The 18,700-nt window shown below is 60.4% G+C and overlaps 1 protein-coding gene across 35 annotated transcripts; it reads left to right on the top strand.

Moving 5' to 3' along the window:
• The first annotated feature begins 949 nt into the window (after positions 1-949).
• ZMIZ2 (zinc finger MIZ-type containing 2) lies at positions 950-18,400 on the top strand. Of its 35 annotated transcripts, none has more exons than XM_085005566.1 (20): positions 950-1,012; positions 7,510-7,644; positions 7,801-7,915; positions 8,279-8,385; positions 8,620-8,812; positions 9,022-9,285; positions 9,424-9,600; positions 10,251-10,328; positions 10,518-10,686; positions 11,262-11,406; positions 11,483-11,693; positions 12,311-12,416; positions 12,591-12,748; positions 13,655-13,722; positions 13,960-14,028; positions 14,298-14,542; positions 15,026-15,195; positions 15,280-15,519; positions 15,773-15,898; positions 16,152-18,400. In XM_085005566.1, the coding sequence occupies exons 2-20, from the start codon at positions 7,595-7,597 to the stop codon at positions 16,257-16,259; spliced, it is 2,799 nt and encodes a 932-aa protein (XP_084861692.1). In that variant the 5' UTR covers positions 950-1,012; positions 7,510-7,594; the 3' UTR covers positions 16,260-18,400. The 35 variants fall into 35 exon arrangements, with proteins under 35 accessions (XP_084861692.1, XP_084861684.1, XP_020934323.1 ...); XM_085005558.1 differs by having other exon boundaries at positions 8,183-8,385; XM_021078664.2 differs by having other exon boundaries at positions 8,183-8,385; positions 10,182-10,328.
• The last annotated feature ends 300 nt before the right edge of the window (positions 18,401-18,700 follow it).

Here is an 18,700-nt window from a genome sequence, read left to right as displayed (position 1 = left end):
AGGACATAAGCCTGCCACAAGAGGACAAATACTGTATGATTCCACTTCTATCGGGTCCCTAGAGGAATCAGATTCAGACAGAAAGTGGAATGGTGGGTGGGAGGAGGAATTATTGCTTAATGCCTACAGAGTGTCCGTTTTAAAAGATGAAAAAGCTATGGAGATAGATGGTGGTGATGGATGCATCTACTTAATGCCACTGAGCTGTACCTTTAAAATTGGTTAAGATGGTGGTTTGTTATGTGTATTTTCCTACAACAAAAAACTAATTGTGGGAGTTCCTGTCATGGCTCAGCGGTCAAGAAAACCCACTAGTATCCATGAGGACCCAGGTTCGATCACTGGCCTCACTCAGTGGGCTAAGGATCCGGCGTTGTTGTGAGCTGTGGTGTAGGTCGCAGATGCGGCTCGGATCCCGCATCTCACGTTGCTGTGGCTGTGGTGTAGGCCGGCAGCTGCTTCCACCCCTGGCCTGGGAACTTCCATATGTCGCGGATGCGGCCCTAAAAAGACAAAACAAAAAACAAACAAGCAAAAAAAAACAAACAAACCTAATTGTGGGTAATCAGGAAAATGTGGTTTTCCCAGAGGAAGGGTAAAAAATAGTAGAGAATAACTTGAAAGGGTGATAATAGCACCTGAAGATGCCAATTGATCAGAGAGGTTGCTTCATCTGGCTAGAACTTGAGTGACTAAGAATGTTTCAACAGGGCCGCCCTCTGGGAAGAGAGAAGAATAGCGAGGAAAGTGACTTGTTTGGTTCCCTGTGGTCTTTCTGTGGTCTTTCCTACCAGACCCCTCGCAGAAGTGGCCAGATAATACCGGGTCACCTCCGCACGCCCGGACTCCGCCCAGTCCCCGCCCACCGCGACCACGCCCTCCTCCAGGCCCCTCCCTCCGCCCCTCCCGGCTCCACCCTCCTTCTGGCCCCGCCCCTTCTCCTCCGCCCAGCTCCGGCGGAGAGCTAGAAGGAGGAAGCGCGGGTGACTCCGTGGACGCCGCATTCGGAAAGGTGTGGAGGGGGCGGGGAGCGCAGGTCGTCCCCGGCCCGCCCTCCCTCCCTGCCCAGCCCGCCCGGGCCGCCGCCCTGGCCTGTGCAGGCCGGAGGCCATCCCGGCCTGAGCGCCGGCTCTGGGCTCCACTGCTCTGGCCTGGGGGCGGGGCCGGCGCGCGGCGTCATGCATATGCATGAGCGGCGCGGCGGCTCCATTGTGCCCTCGGAGCGGGCGGCGGCGCGATGGCGCGGGTGGCGGCGGCCCCGGGGCGGCGGGCGGCGCTGAGGGCGGGCTGAGCGCATGGAGCAGTGCGGACCGGGGGCCACGGCGGCGAAGGGCCGGGCCGGGCCGCGCGGAGGTGAGCATGCTTGGCGGGCAGGTGCGGGCGGCGGGGGAGGCAGGTGCGGCAGGTGCGGGCGGCGGCAGGTGCGGCGTCCTCGGCCTGGCGCTGCGGCGCCTCGGCGGGGCCGCGGCGGGGCTGGAGCCGGCCCTGCAGCCCACCTGCCCTACCTGCCGCGCGTGCGTCGTGGTCCGGGCCGACTGGCTCGGTGCGCGCCGGGGCGAACCTCACCTGAGCCTTTGTTGGGGCTGGCCGGAATCCGGCCGAGCGCCGGCGGGGTCTGGGTAGAAGGCTGACTCGGGCCCTCACCCAAGCTGCCCCTCTGCCCTGGCCAGAGGGCTCACCTTCCGGGCTCCTCTGGGCCATGCGCGCCACCCGCCGAGGTATGCTCTGGGGCCGGCGACCCTGACCTTTCGGTGCCCAGCCGTGGTTTTGGTGAAGGTACCTTTTTTCAAACAGGACATACTGACACTCAGGGAGGGTGTCCTGCCCCCGGGGGTGTCTTGCCCTAGGCCTCCCCTCCTGCTTCCCGTTGGTCTGTTCCCCCTACCCGGCTGGCTATTCTGCTCCTCTGGACCTCCCCCTCCCCCGACCCGGACCTCCTCTCCCCAAACCCTGCCCCATTCTACCCCCTCTCCTGCTTCCCCCGACCTGCTCCTCTGTATCCCGCTCCTCCTCCTCTCTTCCCGATAGTTGCAGAATATCCGTGGGGAATGTCTTTAAGTCGTTTGTATTATCTCACAAGATTTCACAGGGACATACGCAGAACATGTGACTCAATCTATAAGACAGTTGATAGGGCGAACACAGACTCACCCACCAAATCCTGTCATACTAGAATCTGAGGGCCTCCCTTGAAGAAGCTTGAGCGAGGCAGCAGGACTGAGGGAAAGAATTTCAAGTTCAGTGAGTACTGGCCTTGGGGACCTTTCACACCCCGGGGGTGATTCCAGGCTGAGAAGAGGAAGGTGAGATAATGAATGACAGGTTCAGGGCCATTCGAGAAGGACAGGTAGCATATGCCTGGGGAGAACTCCTGATCACTGGATCAGATCCCCAAAGGCAGCCACTGGTCCCGGGTCCAGGATGGGAGCCTGTGCTAACAACTTAAGGTGGCTGCATGTCCTCCCCTCTCCTCAGTCCTAGACTGGCCACCACATACCCATTTTACACATTGTAAACTGAGGACCAGAGTAGTGAAACCCTTCAGCTGTTCTCTGAAATGTCCCAGGCCGTTAAGAAATGCTCATTCTTTTTCAGTTGTTGTTTGTTTTTTTTTTGGGGGGGGGGGTTGGCCATACTTGTGGTATTTGGAAGTTCCCAGGCCAGGGATTGAACCCGCTCTGCAATTGTGACCTGTGCCACAGCTGCAGTAACACGGGATCCTTAACCTGCTGCGCCACGAGGGAACCTCCCAGAAATACTCATTCTTGAGCATTTGGGATGCACTCTAAAACCTAAGCCAGTCAGTGCGTGACCTACTAGGTAGAGGGGCAGGCCTTCAGCCACTTGAGCGCATGAGCTTCTACTTTGTGTCTCCTGCCCCACTTGAGCTGTCATTTCTCCCTTCTCTGAGCCTGACTCCAGGGTCAGCCAGTGCCCTGGTTGTGGCCTGTCACTGGTGCTGGGGGAACTGTGGGTTCGGTGCTGCTGTGGGAGGCAGCAAGGTCCCTGCTCTGTGACAGTGGAGTGGGGCCACCCTCCTCGGGTGTTGCAGGGTGTGCTGCTCCCGGGTGACTAGACATGGGGCACGGAAGCAGAAGGAGGTTCATCTATGTTAGTTAATGTCTGCCTTTGGAGAGTGGGGTGCAGATGCTCTGAGGTCCGGGGGAAGTGGGGGCCAGGTAGGGAGTTGTCTATTGTTATTTTTTTGGAGGAAGATGTGATCTGACCCTCAGAAAGCCATGTGGCCTTCTTGACTGACCTTATGCCAGGGCATTTCTGCCAAGGTCCTGGCTTCCAGTGGGCAATGGGTGTCCTGGGACCAGCCTTGCACAAGCCCAGGCTCCTTCTTAACTCTGCCTCTGAGGCCAGGAGGTGGGAGTGGGGTCTGTGCTCATGGCACACCTCTCCCCTGGTGGGGAGTAGAGGGTCACAGGGTCCCCGACCTGGAGAGTTCAGGGCTTCTCAGGGAGGAGACTAGACTTAGTTCAGGAGTTTGGCAGGAAGTCAGGAAGTCACTGCCCCCACTCCGTAAGCGCAGAGGGAACTGGGAACGCCTGTGGTCTTGTCCGCAGCAGAGTAGTTGAGGGTGGAATTCCCCAAACCCATGTGATGTAGGAGGCGGCCCTGGGCCCCAGACCAGCAGCCTCCATAGAGGCCCCCACCCTGCACCTGCCCCGACCCCTCCTTCCCAGCTCTCCCCAGGACTCTCAAACTGCAGTCCCAGTCCCAGCAGCAGCAGCACCTGCAAGCTTGTCAGAAATGCAGGTCCTAGGCCCCGCTCAGCTTCCTAACTCCACGTGAGGCTGAGCAGTCTTGTCCCCAGCCCTCCGGATTCTGGTGTGCTGGAGCTGGAGAAGCTGCAGCTCTGAATGGACACTGCCTGCCCCAGAGCTCTGACCTGCACCAGGGGGCCTGTCCTCCTCCTGCTCTTCCCATCTTTTTGCTTCTGGGACAGCAGAGTGGGCCCGGCCCATCCAGCCAGCTTCTGCGTGAGAAAGGATCACCCGGGCATCTCTGTGGGGAGAGAGGGCTGCTGGCGGATGCATTTTAAATAGATGTTTACTTGGAGAGAATTACAGATTCATAAGCAGCTATGAGAAGCAGCAGAGAGCCAGCTCTGTCTCCTTTACCGGCTCCCTAGTGGTAACATCTTGCAAGACTGTAGCACAGCCTCACAGGAGCCACCACCTCAGCAGCCGAGACACAGATATTTCCATCCCCACCGGCTTCCCTCCTCCCCAGGTTTAACCCCTGGCAACCAGCAGTGTTTTCATCATTTCAAGAACATTAATATAAAGGGAAGCGTACGGGAAGCGTACAGTGCGTAACCTCTGGGGACTGGCTTTTTCCACGCAGCCTGGTTCTCTGGGGATCCCTGCAGGTTGGTGCCTGTGTCGGTAGCAGTTCCTTTTTGCGCCTCCAGGCTCACAGGTGGTTAACTCTTTACCACCGAAGGACCTCTGGGTTTCCATTCTTTGGTTTTTAGCAGTAAAGCTGCCAGGAGATGTGTATGCGAACAGAGGTTTGCCCCTCTCTGAGATAAAGGTTTGGGCGTGAGGTTGCTGGGTTGTATGATAGCTGAATGCTTCATTTTATAAGAAACTGCTAAACCATTTTCCAGAGTGGCTGCACCATTTTATATCCCCACCAGCCCTGCAGAGAGATCCAGTTTCTCCTCGCCAGCGTTCGGTGGTGTCATTGTGTTTTTTTATTTTCGCCATTGTGATAGGCGTGTGGTGATACCTCAGTGTGGTTATAATTTGCATTTCTCAGACGGCCAGTGAGGTCGAACATCTTTTCACACGCTTATTTGCCATCTGTACATCTTCTTCAGTGAAATGTCTCTTCATGTCTTTTGCCTGTTTTCTAATTTTTTTAACCTATTGCGTTTTGAGAATTCTTTCTATATTCTAGATACTAGTCCTTTATCAGCTATGTGGCTTGTAAGTAATTTCTCCCAGGCTGTAGCTTGTCTTTCCCTCCTCTTAGCAGGGTCATTCTCAGAACCAATGTTTTCGATTTTTCCTTTTATGGATCATGCTTTTGGTGTCAAATCTAAAAAAGGTCTTAACGCTGCACGTTTAAATCTATGACCCACTTCGAGTTAATTTCTATGTAAGATGTAAAGTTCAGGTCTTTTTCTTTTGCCCGTGGATGTCAATTGCTTCAGCACCATTCATTGAAAATGCTGTTCTTGGCGTTCCCATCGTGGTGCAATGGAAACGAATCCGACGAGAGTCCGTGAGGATGTGGGTTCAATCCCTGGCCTTGCTCAGTGAGTTAGGGATCCAGCGTTGCTGTGAGCTGTGGTGTAGATCACAGATGCTGCTCGGATCCCGCCATTGCTGTGGCTGTGGTGTAGGCTGGCAGCTGTAGCTGGGATTCAGCCCCTAGCCTGGGAACTTCCATATGTTGCAGGTGCGGCCCTAAAAAGCGAAAGAAAGAAAATGCTGTTCTTCCTCTAATGCATAGTTTTTGTACCTTTGCCAAAAACCAGTTGGGTGCATGTGTATGGGTCTCTTTTGGGTTCACTGGTCTGTTCTGTTGGTCTGTGTGTCTGTCTCTCAATCAACACCCACGGTCTGGCTTAGTCCCCCCTGTGTTCTAAGTGCTGAAAATGCTGCATGCTGCACCAGGCCCCACCAGCAGGTCTGAGGAGAGTTTCTGACTTTCAGCAGGACACCCCCTGCCCCCGCCCCGAATCTTCCATCCCAGTGTCTCCATCCTGGAGTTGGTCAGTGAGCACTGGGGACAACCAGCCTTCCCTGGCCTGGCTGGGCAGTTCTGACCCCTAGGCCTGAATCCAGGAGCCTGGAGTCCAGATGCCCTGAGCCTTCCGGAACCACCAGCCTCCTGCTTTTTCTGGCCTCTGCTTCCTGGTTGGCACCTGGTCGGGGAAGGAGAGGAGCCAGGCTCTGACTCCTCCGGGAGGGGCGTTGGGAAGGAAGGGGGGAGCAGGGCCAGGTGTGAGGGGGCAAGCACACAGCTACCTCCCTCTTCCTCTTGTCTGATCAGTGGTCTTCCCTGCCAGCCCTGGCTCTGCTGCAATTCTGGGAAGCTCTTCCCCCCATGCTCTGTGGGAGGCCTTGGGCCCAAGCCGCTGTCCCCACTGTATCCCTTACCTGCTCTGGGGCCCTGGTGAGGGAGGGACTCCTCCTCCGTGTGTCTCCAGGACTGTGTGTGGAGAGGACGTGATGCAGTCCCTGCCCCTTGGGCTGCCCTGTCCATGAGGTCCCTGGTCAGTACGCGGGAATGTGAGCCTTGGAATTGGATGGGTACTGGGGCCCCCTCTTGTGCCCGGGCCAAAGGGAGGCGCTGACTGCTGGGTGGTGGGATTGACCCACCAGAGGTGAACCTGACCAGGGGGCGGGGGCGTGTCCACGTATCCGGCCTTGCAGTCCGGGAAAGGCACTGGTGCTCTAGGAAGGAACTTGGACACAAGGAAGGCAGAGAACCCTCGCCAGCGTGCTGTGTGGTTAGGCTGTGTGGCGGTGGGCATGGGAGGTGGCCCAGGGTGGAGGTGCCAGCACAGGCCCCAGGCCTGGTTGGTGAAGGGCTTGCTTTGGGGGTGTCAGAGGGCATTGGCAAACCTGGAGGAGCAGCTAACCTCATTTTCTGAGACGCAAAATGGGAGAAGAGACGCATAGTCCGAGGAAGCTGCCCTTCATCCCAGCATTGGCACACAGGTTCATGAGTGTCCATTGGCCACTGCTGCTGTGTCCCCGTTGGCCCCTTGCCATGTCGGTGGGTGCCAGCCAACTTCTGGCCCTTGCGCTGTGTCTGTGTCCCTGCCTTGTTGGGAACTCACCATGGATGTCACTGCAGTCTGTGGGGGTTGGATCTGCCTGTCCTGCCCACGTCCTTTCCAGGAAGCCCCACTGGCCTCAGAAGGAGGGGGTGAGCGCACATGGCCCTGTAGAGAGGCCCTGGGGTGGGGGCTGCCAGCCAGGGATGGACTGCTGGCCCCACACCCAGTTCTAGCAGGCGTCCCACATACCCCTCCTCCAGGCCAGGCTGGAGGATGGCTAACCTTGCAGACCCCTGGCCTCCAGAGCCTCCTCCCCATGGCGGAAAAGCCCAGAACCTGAGCAGGCGATGTACCCTGGCTGGCCCTCCTTTTTCCTTCCCACCCCTGGCTCTGTCCTCCACCCCAGGGCCTTGGGAGGCTGTTCTGGCAGGTGGGTCCAATCGGGTTCCATGACTTTGTGGAAATCAGGCCTTTGGGGGAACAGAGAAAGTGCTTCAGAGCAGAAAGCCTGCTTCCAGACCATCCCGGAGTCCTGGAGGCAGGGCGTGGCCAGAAAGCGTTAATGCTGGCTTCCAGGCTGAGTTTGAGGGGTGAGGAGGGCAGAGGTTTGCCAGGATGGGCAGTGCAGGATGGGGCCCATGCCAGGCTGCCCTGCCCTCCCCTCCATCAGTTGGTGTTGGGGCTCCCTCTGCCCTGTGCCCTCCTGACCAGGGTCTGCCCTGCTGCCTCTCTGCTGACTTCCTTCCCTCCTGTCTCAGCAGCCAGAGCAGCTGAGTCCCACATAAGCACCGGCGAGGGCCGCTTCCTGCCACGCACAGACCTGGCCTTTGGGCTGCTCCCAAGCCCATGAACCCCATGAACCCCATGAAACCTGCCCTGCCCCCCACGCCACATGGGTGAGTGGGGACCCCTGCTGCCCTCTCCTCTCAGCCCCAGGGCACAGGTGGGTGGGAGGCGGGACCCAGCTGCTCCCCACTCTTGGTTCTTCCCGGGCGGGGTTCTCGGCACCTGCGGTCTCCTGACCCGGCCTCCCCACCTGCCTCTCTGTGCAGTGATGGTCCATTCGCTTATGAGGCGGTGCCTTGGCAACAGAGTGCCACTCAGCCAGCAGGATCGCTGTCTGTGGTCACGACCGTGTGGGGAGTCGGCAACACGGCACAGAGCCAGGTGAGTCCGCACCCGGGCCCCACCCCTGAGAGCCACCTCCGAGCTCGGGGATGTGGCGCCAGGGCTTCCAGAGTGTCCCGCGTCCTCAGAGATTAGCTCTTCAGGCGTGGCCTGGACCCCCTCCTCCTTCCGCCTTCACCTGCTCACCACACCCGTCACGCCCGTCCCCCCCCCCCCAGCGCCCCCTCTCCTGTCCGGCTCTGCAGAACCACCCTGTGCTGCAAGTTGTTTCAGTGGTTCCCTTTAGTGATTCTTGCTTCCTTGTAGGTTTTAGGGAACCCCATGGGCCCCGCAGGGAGCCCCCCTGGCAGCTCCATGATGCCTGGCGTGGCAGGTGGCAGCTCCGCCCTGAACTCCCCGCAGTGCCTCGGACAACAGGCGTTTGGCGAGGGTGGCGCCAGCAAGGGCTACGTGCAGCAAGGGGTGTACGGACGAGGGGGCTACCCCGGGGCCCCCAGCTTCACCACTGGGTAAGCAGGACCCGCTCCCCCAACAGGGGTTCTGGGAGCCCTCTGGGGGCGATGCTCCTAGCTTGGTGGGCACTTGGGAACTGGGCAGTACCGATTTGCGTCTCTGCTGCTCCTGCTGGCTCCCACCGCCAACGAGGGAGTGTCTGGGAAAGACTGGCGCTCCCCATAGGTGCCGGGTGCCCCCCAGGAGATGGCAAGGAAGCCCTTCTGAGCCGAGCCCTCTGTCTCTTACAGGTATGCAGGTGGCCCTGGGGGGCCGGGGGGCCTGGGCCTCCCCTCTCATGCCGCTCGGCCCTCCACCGACTTCACCCAGGCGGCAGCAGCTGCTGCTGTGGCTGCTGCTGCCGCCACAGCCACGGCCACGGCCACAGCCACGGTGGCTGCCCTCCAGGAGAAGCAGAGCCAGGAGCTGAGCCAGTACGGAGCGGTGAGGCCCGGTGGCAGCTCCTTCGCGGGCCCGTGCGTGCTGGGCCGGAAGGCAGGGGCTAGTCAGACAGCCAGGGTGCAGGGCCTGGGGCCTGCAGGGCGATGGGTGGGGATGAGCGGGCCGCTGAGGGGCCGGGGCAAGGGGCAGGTCTGGGGCCGGCACCCACAGTGGTGGGCAAGGCCTAGACGGTTCCTCTCTTCTTTTCCTAGATGGGGGCTGGACAGTCTTTTAACAGCCAGTTCCTGCAGCATGGTGGACCCCGGGGGCCCAGTGTCCCCAGCAGCATGAACCCTGCTGGCGTGGGAGGGCTGATGGGCCCCTCCGGCATGAGCCCCATGGGCCTGAACCCCACCCGGGCAGCGGGCATGGCGCCCCTGTATGCGGGGCAACGCCTTCCCCAGCACGGGTACCCTGGGCCCCCCCAGGCCCAGCCACTGCCTCGACAGGGCGTCAAGAGAGCCTACTCCAGTGAGGTGAGAGCCTCCCTCGCCCCAGCGGCCTCACGTGGGGAAGAACCAGCTGTGCCTGGCAGGGTGGGCCCCACTGTCCCTGCCCAGGAACTGGCTTCCCCGACACCTGTTCTCCTGGGCATTTTGCCTCTTTCCTTTCAGGTCTGTCCCGGGCAGCAATACCTGCCAGGAGGCCAGTACGCCCCTGGCACCACCCAGTATGCAGCTGGGGCCGGGCAGCCCCCCGCCCCCTCCGCCTACCCCGGGCACAGGCTGCCCCTGCAGCAGGGCGCGGGCCAGTCCCTGTCCAGCTCCGGCCCCGTGGGACTGCACTACAAGGTAGGGCCGGCTCCTCTGGGGCTTCTGCTGGCCCCATGCCAAGCGCTGGGCTGGCTGGGGAGTGGGCCTGTGTGATTGGGGGACAAAGCAGCCGGGAGCTTCCCAGGGGTCCTGACCAGTTAGGGCAGCTCCCAGGAGGGGGGGGTCCTGGTCTGAAAGGACCCTCTGTGAGATTTGTATGTCTCAGTGGACTTGGTGTGGGGAGCAGCGGGCAGGCACCCAAGCCACTTGAATGTCCTTTAGAGAAAAATGTCCCCATTCCCTCTGGTTGCTGCAGACAAACTCAGTGAGGGGACCAGTCAGAGGGGTCAGGAGCACCTGAGGGGAGGGGCTTGAGCGATAGGGGTGCCACTAGCGGGGGGGAGAAGGGGCGTACCCGTGTCCTTGCAGTCTCGTCGTGACTCCCCTGGAAACCCCTCCAATGTGTGGGCTCAGCTCTTTTTCTGTAGCGGTAATTCTTAAAATTGTGAAATCAGTATGTGCTCCCTACAGATTATTTGGAAAAATACAAAACGTGTTAAGAAAATAAAGGCTAGCACTCTGGGTGTGCGCTGGGCTCACTGTCCCCAGCCTTCTCCTAGGGTCGAGTCCAGGGGCCTCGCTCGGGGGCAGGCCGCAGCCCCAGGCACGCGCGGTCTTCTCTCCCGCAGCCGGCAGAACAGTTCAACGGGCAGGGTGCCAGCTTCAACGGGGGGAGCGTCGGCTTCAGCCAGCCTGGCCTGAGTGGGGTATGGGCGGCCCGGCAGATGGGCCAATGGGCGGGAGGCACACAGGGTGGGCACGTGGACAGAGGGCGCCCAGGCAGGCACCCGGGGCCTACCCCCTGCCCGTTTCCGGCCTGACTGTTCCCAGCGGGAGCTCCAAGCATTGATTCCACCCCATGCTGTTCCACCTTGACTGTTTGCTCGACCCCACAGCCCGCTCGTTCCATCCCTGGCTACCCCAGCTCCCCACTACCAGGGAGCCCCACGCCGCCTATGACCCCCAGCAGCAGCGTCCCCTACATGTCCACCAGCCAGGAGGTCAAGTCTCCCTTCCTGCCTGACCTCAAGCCCACCGTGAGCAGCTTGCACCCGTCACCCCCTGGTAAGTGTCATCTGCTCTCAGCACAGGTGGGCAGGGCTCCGGAGAGTCCTGCAGGGAACTTGGGGGGTGGGGGAGCCCCTCACTTTTATCTTCTCTTAATGGACCTTTTTGCAAAACCAAATTCAAAGTATGGATCTTCTCTCTAGAAAACGAGCCACGCGGACAGAATTTTGTGTATAATTTCAAGGGACTTCCTACGGGCCCCCTGAAGCCCCCTCCTAGTTAAGGACAACTGCTTTCTGAGAGACCACTCAGCAGCAGTTGGGGTCCTAACCCTAGTTGAGCACTAGGGGGATGGCAGGTGGTCCACACACGCCTCTGAAGGCACCAGAAGCCATGGGGAGGGATCACTGACTGGGCAGCTGAGACAGGACGGGGTGGAGGGACGCCAAGATTCTGCTCCTTTTGGAGGTGAAGGCCAAGCCCAGGTTCCCGGGAGAGATGCCACCCAGGCCCATGGAAGCGGGGTGCGTGCTCCCCTCGCCACGGTCCCTGCAATGGGGATGGGGCAGCCTGTCCGGCCCGGTGGCATCTGGCGCAGACGGCCCGTTCACACCAGCGTGGCCCGCTTCCAGGCAGTGGCCCCTGTGACGAGCTGCGGCTGACCTTCCCCGTGCGGGATGGGGTGGTCCTGGAGCCCTTCCGCCTGCAGCACAACCTGGCCGTGAGCAACCACGCCTTCCAGCTCCGCGACTCCGTCTATAAGACCCTGATGCTGAGGTGAGCGGGCGCCCGCCCCCAGCTCGCAGCCCCTCGTGCCGCCCTCTCGCTCTCAGCATCCGTCCTCCCCCCGCAGGCCTGACCTGGAGCTGCAGTTCAAGTGCTACCACCACGAGGACCGACAGATGAACACCAACTGGCCGGCCTCCGTGCAGGTCAGCGTCAACGCCACCCCGCTCACCATCGAGCGCGGCGACAACAAGACCTCCCACAAGCCCCTCTACCTGAAGCACGTGTGCCAGCCCGGCCGCAACACCATCCAGATCACCGTCACGGCCTGCTGCTGCGTGAGTGCCTTCGCAGGCCGGGGTGGGGGCTCCACAGCTCTCCTTCCCACCCCGGCCCTTGAAGGAAGGGGCCCCGGTTATGAACGGCCTCGCTGCTCTTTGGTTCGGTTCCCCAACTAGATTCGGCGCTCATGTAAATTACATAAGAGAAACGAGCTGAGCCTGTGTCTTCCCTGGAGGAAGCTCGTGGAGTCTCGAGTCCCCAGCTGACCCTGAATCCTTGCTAAGGAGTCACCTGGGTTCCAGCAGGCTCTGAGATCCAGGACTAGAAGAGGCAGGATGTGCTTAGATGGGCAGCACAGAGCAGCCTGGGTGGGAGGGAGGGGTGCTGTAGGCAGGGCAGCCCCCATGCAATGCTGCGGGCTTAGGATGGCTTCACGTGGAGCCAGCGCAGATCACAGTGGGGAGCTGTAGGCAGGGCGCATTCAGGGGCCTCTTGAGTTGATGGAGAGGCTGTGGTGCAGACACGTGGTGGGCTTTACATGTGGGCATGGACGTGGTCCCCTGGGCTCCTGGGGGAGGGGCAGCAGGTGGCCTGCCTGAGTTAGGGAGGAGGGACTGGGCCTGCGCTGCTCCCCCCGGGCCACGTCCCGCTGACTGGGTTCCCCCCATTGCAGTCCCACCTCTTCGTGCTGCAGCTGGTGCACCGGCCGTCTGTCCGCTCCGTGCTGCAGGGTCTCCTCAAGAAGCGCCTCCTGCCGGCCGAGCACTGCATCACCAAGAGTGAGTGGCTCTTGCCCTCCTTGCCCCCCCGCCCCAGCAGCCACCCCGCACCCGAGCAGCGGCCACTGCTGCGTGCATCCCGTCCCCGTGTCCCTCAGGGCTGTCCCCGCTCGGGCAGGGGCTCCGCCCAGCCCCTGGCTTTGCTCAGGTCCCCCTTTGCCCTGTCCATGGCAGTAAAGCGGAACTTCAGCAGCGGCACCATCCCCGGCACCCCTGGGCCCAACGGAGAGGATGGGGTGGAGCAGACGGCCATCAAGGTGTCCCTCAAGTGCCCCATCACCTTCCGCAGGATCCAGCTCCCTGCCCGAGGTCACGACTGTCGCCACATACAGGTGTGTGGTCACTGCAGAGCTTTGCCAAAACCTCTGCCGCATTTAACCGATTTCAGCGGACATGGCCTCTGAGCACCTCAGCTGAGGAGGCCAGGCCAGCCAGTAGGCAGGTGACAGTGGCCTGGCTCCCCTGCTCTCTCCCCTCAGACTGGGATTTTGTTTCTTCTCATATTACTCTACATGTAACATTCATTTCCCCACACGGACCTGACTCGGATTTCTCAGGCGTCAGGGATGCAGGGCGCCCCCAGGAGCAGCGCCTTAGTTTCTGTCTCTGTAGAAACACACTCTGCGTGCACACAGGTCCCTGCACACGCACTCCCCACCCCACCTGCTTCGGGTTACGTGAGCAGTACATTCTTTTTTTTTTTTTTTTTTTTTTTAATTTATTTTATTTATTTATTTATTTATTTATTTATTTTTTGTCTTTTTTTTTTGGTCTTTTTGCTATTTCTTGGGCCGCTCCCGCAGCATATGGAGGTTCCCAGGCTAGGGGTTGAATCGGAGCTGTAGCCACCGGCCTACGCCAGAGCCACAGCAACGTGGGATCCGAGCCGCGTCTGCAACCTACACCACAGCTCACGGCAACGCCGGATCGCTAACCCACTGAGCAAGGGCAGGGACCGAACCCGCAACCTCATGGTTCCTAGTCGGATTCGTTAACCACTGCGCCACGACGGGAACTCCAGCAGTATATTCTTACTGCACCTTTCCAACCGAGCCTTGGAGGTCAGCTGTCAGCACGGCTGCCTGACTCTTGCTTTGGCTGCGTGGCGGTCCAGGCCCCGTGAGGGCTGCAAAGGCTGTCTGCAGTCTCGGGAAAGCCTGGCCCCCCTGCCCTCTCAATCATGCGAGCGCCCAGAGCCCACCTGCCCCAGGACGAAACATCTCTCCCCTTCTCTGCAGTGCTTCGACCTAGAGTCCTATCTGCAGCTCAACTGTGAGCGAGGGACCTGGAGGTGCCCCGTGTGCAAGTGAGTCTGTCAGAGGTGGTCCCCCTGGCTCTGGGGGTGGCACAGGCGTTTCCTTCCAACAGCACCAAGAAATGCCCAGGCCAGGTGTGGGAGTCCCAGCATGGGGGGGGAAGAAGGGGCAGCTCGAGGCAGTGACCTCGCACAGGGTCATGGCACACTGGGAGCTGGACAGGGACAGCTGTGCCCAGGATGAGGTTGGGCCAGGCCTCTGAGCCGTGTCCCCTTTGTCTTCCACAGCAAGACGGCGTTGCTGGAGGGCCTGGAGGTGGACCAGTACATGCTGGGCATCCTCATTTACATCCAGAAGTAAGTCTTCTTTCCCTCCCCCCGCCACCGTCCCGTGGTCAACAGAGCGCCACCCTGGCCCGGGGAGGCCCCCTTGCTGATCCACGTGGAGCAGGCTCGACTCCAGGCCGTGGATGGGATCCTCATCCCGCCTAGGCCCGCCCCCCTCAGGGCACGTGGAGCGTGCTGGGTGCCCCCGAGCATTTGAGGGGAAGGTCTGCCTAGACACGACCCAGCGCCAGGAGGGGCAGCCGGGCAGGGGGTGACTAGCCCTGCCTGTCCCTGCCCAGCTCTGACCACGAGGAGATCACCATCGACCCGACGTGCAGCTGGAAGCCGGTGCCTGTGAAGCCTGACGTGCACGTCAAGGAGGAGCCAGACGGGCCGGTGCTGAAGCGCTGCCGCACCGTGAGCCCTGCCCACGTGCTCATGCCCAGCGTGATGGAGATGATCGCTGCCCTGGGCCCCGGGGCCGCTCCCTTCGCCCCCCTGCAGCCCCCCTCAGCCCCGGCCCCTGGCGATTACCCCAGCCAGGGTGAGTATGGGACGCGGCCTAGGAACAGATGGCCCTGGGCAAGTGATCCGTGCCCCCACCCAGCCTGCCGCCTGTGAAGGGGCCACCACATGGGCCACGAGCCCGGGGGCCTTGTTGGGGCCCTGGCGGCAGAGGCGCAGCCTCAGCTGAGCCGGTGGGGACGGGCAGCAGGGCCTCTAGCTGCCGCTGAGCCCACCTCCCCAGCGGTTTGGAACAAAGGTCTGTCTGCTGGCACACGGCGGTGGACTGGCTCCATCTGACCCTGGGGGTGGGGACGTCCCTTTCCTGTCCCTTCTCAGCCTCCTTGGCAGTGTCATGGGCCAGTTCCCCCAGCAGCAAAGAGAAGAAATGCCCTTTTCCGAAAGAAAAGTCCGTTGTTACCTGGGTGAGCGCTGTGAGTCCCGCTGGGGCTGCCGGCCTGCCCTCCTGGAGCTCTGCCAGCTCGGGCCCCCGCCCTCACCCAGGACCTGACTCTCCTCTCAGGTTCCAGCTTCCTGGGACCCGGGACCTTCCCCGACTCCTTCCCGCCCACCACACCCAGCACCCCAACCCTCACTGAGTTCACCCCGGGGCCACCCCCTGTCTCCTATCAATCCGACATTCCCAGCAGCCTCCTGACGTCAGAGAAGTCCGCCCCCTGCCTCCCAGGCCAGGTCAGTGCCAAGTGGAGGGGCTGAGGAGCCATCCCCCCAGGGAGCCCTGGCACCGTTTTCCTAGGTCCTTCTCTCCTTCCTCAGATGGCACCAGCGGGTCACCTGGACCCAGCCCATAACCCCGGGCCACCGGGGCTGCACGCCCCCAACCTCGGAGGCCCCCCAGGGCCTCAGCTGCAGCATCCGAACCCTCCGCCAGCATCCCGGCAGCCCTTGGGTCCAGTGAGCTCGGGGCCCATTGGCGAGCTGGCCTTCAGTGCTGCCACAGGCATGATGGGGCCCCCCATGTCTGGGGCGGGGGAGGCCCCGGAACCGGCCCTGGACGTGAGTACTGGGCCCTGTTCTGGGGAGCACTTGGGAGCCAGGGCTGGGGGTGGCTTATCTCTTGTCCCCTGAATCCTCATAGGAGGGAGGACACTGACACCTCAGGGAGAGTGTCTGGTATCCAGGGTACCTGTGGAGTGACTCTGTCCATGCACCTGGCCCTCTGGGGCACACGCAGAGTCCCCGAGAAGATTTGGCTTGTAGCTGACGACACCAGCCTCACCAGATCTGATTAGACCTGTGTGACTCACAGGTGGCGTATGTGCGAGTCAGAATCAGTGCACGAGAGACAGGTGACCAGGCCTCAGCCATGATAAATGAACACGAAATTCAGCGTGAGAAACAGAAGGGCTCAAAGCAGAAAATCCCAGGGACTGGGGTCTGTTCACACGAGGGGCCCCACATGGTCCTGTCTGTCCCATGTTGTCCTCGGACAGCTTGTCATGAGTGATTCCTGGTCACAGAGCAGTCTCTTGCAGGAAGAGCTCCCTGTGCGGAGCCGACGGAGGCGCCCCAGTGCCGCCTGTGTGTGGGAGGAGGGGTGCCCCACATCCCTGCTGGGCCTGGGGACCTGGCTGGGCTCGGTGGCAGGTCTGAGGCCAGAGGTGCTGACAGATTTGTTTTGTCCTCAGCTGCTCCCAGAACTGACCAACCCCGATGAGCTGCTCTCCTACCTGGGCCCACCTGACCTCCCCACAAACAGCAACGATGACCTGCTCTCTCTCTTCGAGAACAACTGATCTGCCCACCTGGCTGGCGAGGACACGCCCACAGATGGCACACACCCTTCTCTCTAGCCCAGCCCCACCTGACACCAGCGGCCCTCCCAACGCGTACACCTGACGCCTGGCCCCGAGGCAGGAGGGGACCCCCGGGACAGCGGCACTCTCTGGACCAGTTTGCAGCTGCAGAACTGTGTGTGATGAGAAGCGCAGCCCTGGCCCCGTCCCTGCCCTGACCCCATCCACACCGGGCTCCTGCCTGTCGGCCCCACCTGGTCCATGCACACCTGCCACCCCTGACCTGTCAACCTTGCTCCAGGGCTCCCCACCCCTGCCTGCTCCCACTGACCTGCATCTTGTCCGGTGTTGACCTTTCTGTTTCAGTGACCCCTTGGCCCCGGGCTGGCGAGGAGTGGGGCTACTCTGTCCTGGGGCCTGATCACTCCCAGCCCGCTGTGTAGGGTGGGGGCAGGGGCTCTTAAGCACAACCATGTACATAGTGAAGAAACACTAATAGATGTAGGGTGGCTGGTCCCTCTGTGCTGCCAGGGTCTCCTGGGGCTCCTGCCCTCACCCATGTGCAGACAGGGGTGGGGGAGACAGGGGCAGCAAAAGCTTCCTCCTGCTGGAGGAGGGGCGCCGACTCAGCCCCATGTACAGATGCTCCAGCAGCCTCTTCCCCCAAGTTCCCCTTTTCCGTGAAAGTGAAGAATTGGTCCGACTGTGTTTTTTAAAACCACCTCCTGTGTCCGCCCTGGGGCCACACCAGGTGGAGGAGGAGGAGGCACCACACCTGTGCAGGGCCCAGCTGTGTCCCACGTCTGCCCGTCTCGATTAAAGGACTCCCTCGTGGTGGGCCTGGCCAATCCCTCCTTCCTGCTCCACCTGCGTCCTGACCTGGGCGGGGCTCCCTGTTTCAAGCCAAGGCCTAGCTCTTCCTGCCCGTGGTAAATTTCCTTGTCCCTGGAATTTTCCACGTTGGCTTTGGCTGGAGAGCTTTTTTGTGAAGTGTCACCAGGGCTGGGAGACACATCTGCCACCACATCACTTTGCGTGGGCTTGCCTAGGGCAGGGAGCCAGCTGTGGGGCCAAGGGCCTTGGGAGGGTTGGGACTGAAGGCCTGACCAGCTCAGCATTAATTCATCTGTGTCGTAACTACCCAAGTGACCCCACTTCGTGGCCCTGAGGGCCCTCCTATTCATCAGAAGGGGCTTAAGGAAGATGGGGGAAACCCCCCCCCCCAGATCTGCCTCATGTGGCACTGAAAGTGATGGGGGGACATGTCCAGTGTGGGTGGGCTCCAAGTTGCCCGCTGACATTCTGGAACCCCAGATGTGGGCCTTCCCGGCCTTCTGCAGCCTCCTCTCCAGTTTTTCTGGCCGGAGAAAAAGAAGTGGAGAAAAATTTAGGGATGGCACTGCCTGTGCTGCTGGGAGCAAAGAGGCAGGCTCCAGGGTTGGCCTAGAAACCCAGCCCAGGAGTGAGCAGTCTGGCGAGGTCAAGAGCAGTCCCAGCACACCCCCCCGGGGTGGGCGTGAGGGGTTCCTTCTAGGAGGCTGTGTCATTGTGTGGTCTCACTTTGGCCTGCTCCATTCTGGACGCTGGGTGGAGTGGGAGATGGGGATGAGCCAGAGCCTGTGAGCCACTCAACTCCACCCACAGAGGAGTAGGGAAAGTTGTGAAGCGTGACGGCTGCAACATCAGGGCCCTGATGCCACCTTGGCCTCAAACTGGGGTAAAAGCGAAATATGGAAATTGGTGTACTGTGATGCCATTTTTTATAAAGTACTACACCCAGTAATGCTGGGTTTCTTTCACACGCAGGTGACAGTAATGAGTGAAAGCAAGATGGTCAACCCAGTGGCCATGACGCACCCCGTGGGGATGGCCCCGGGGTGCCTCGGGGGAGAATGGTGGTGTCAATGGCATTCTGACCCCAGAGAAGAGCAGTGGCTTCATAGGTTTTCACTGTACGCTTCATATGTTACATGTTCTTACCAAATTGGCAACTTAAAGCCATCTAGACCTAACAGGCGAAGAACACTCCACCCAACAGCAGCAGAACATAGGTTCTTTCCAAGTGCATGTGACACTCTCCGGAAGAGACCACATGTTAGGCCACAAAGCAAGTCTCAATAAAAGTCTCAAAAAATTTGAAATACAAAGTACCTTCTCTGACCCCAGTGGAATGAAGCTAGATGACAGAAGGGAGCTGGAAAACACCAATACGTGTGTTTATTCTTTAACAGGCCAGAGAAGAAATCACAAATGAAATGACAAGATTAAAAAAGAAGCCACACACACCAAGATTTAAGGAGCAGTGAAAGGAGTGTGAAAGCAGGAAATGTATAGTGGGAAATGTCCACATTTGAAAAGGGAACTCCCGCCTGCAAACCGCCATATGCTGCGGGTGCGGCCCTAGAAAAGACAAAACGGGAACTCCCAGAAGTTAACCACTG

This window comes from Sus scrofa, chromosome 18 (genome assembly GCF_054392235.1).
Source record: "Sus scrofa isolate SSC_HxYL_T2T_F1_AM1 chromosome 18, Sscrofa_HxYL_maternal_Yorkshire_Landrace_v2.0, whole genome shotgun sequence".
NCBI classification, from domain to species: Eukaryota; Metazoa; Chordata; class Mammalia; order Artiodactyla; family Suidae; genus Sus; species Sus scrofa.
This window is presented reverse-complemented; position numbering and strand designations above follow the sequence as displayed.

What these genes read in the sequence shown, in the direction of transcription:
- ZMIZ2 (XM_021078664.2), top strand. Translation starts at nt 7,595, where the DNA reads ATGAACCCCATGAACCCCATGAAACCTGCCCTGCCCCCCACGCCACAT. An exon ending in CCGTCACGGCCTGCTGCTGC is followed by an intron (nt 11,694 to 12,310) that starts GTGAGTGCCTTC and finishes CCCCCATTGCAG; the next exon opens with TCCCACCTCTTCGTGCTGCA. An exon ending in ACGACTGTCGCCACATACAG is followed by an intron (nt 12,749 to 13,654) that starts GTGTGTGGTCAC and finishes CCTTCTCTGCAG; the next exon opens with TGCTTCGACCTAGAGTCCTA.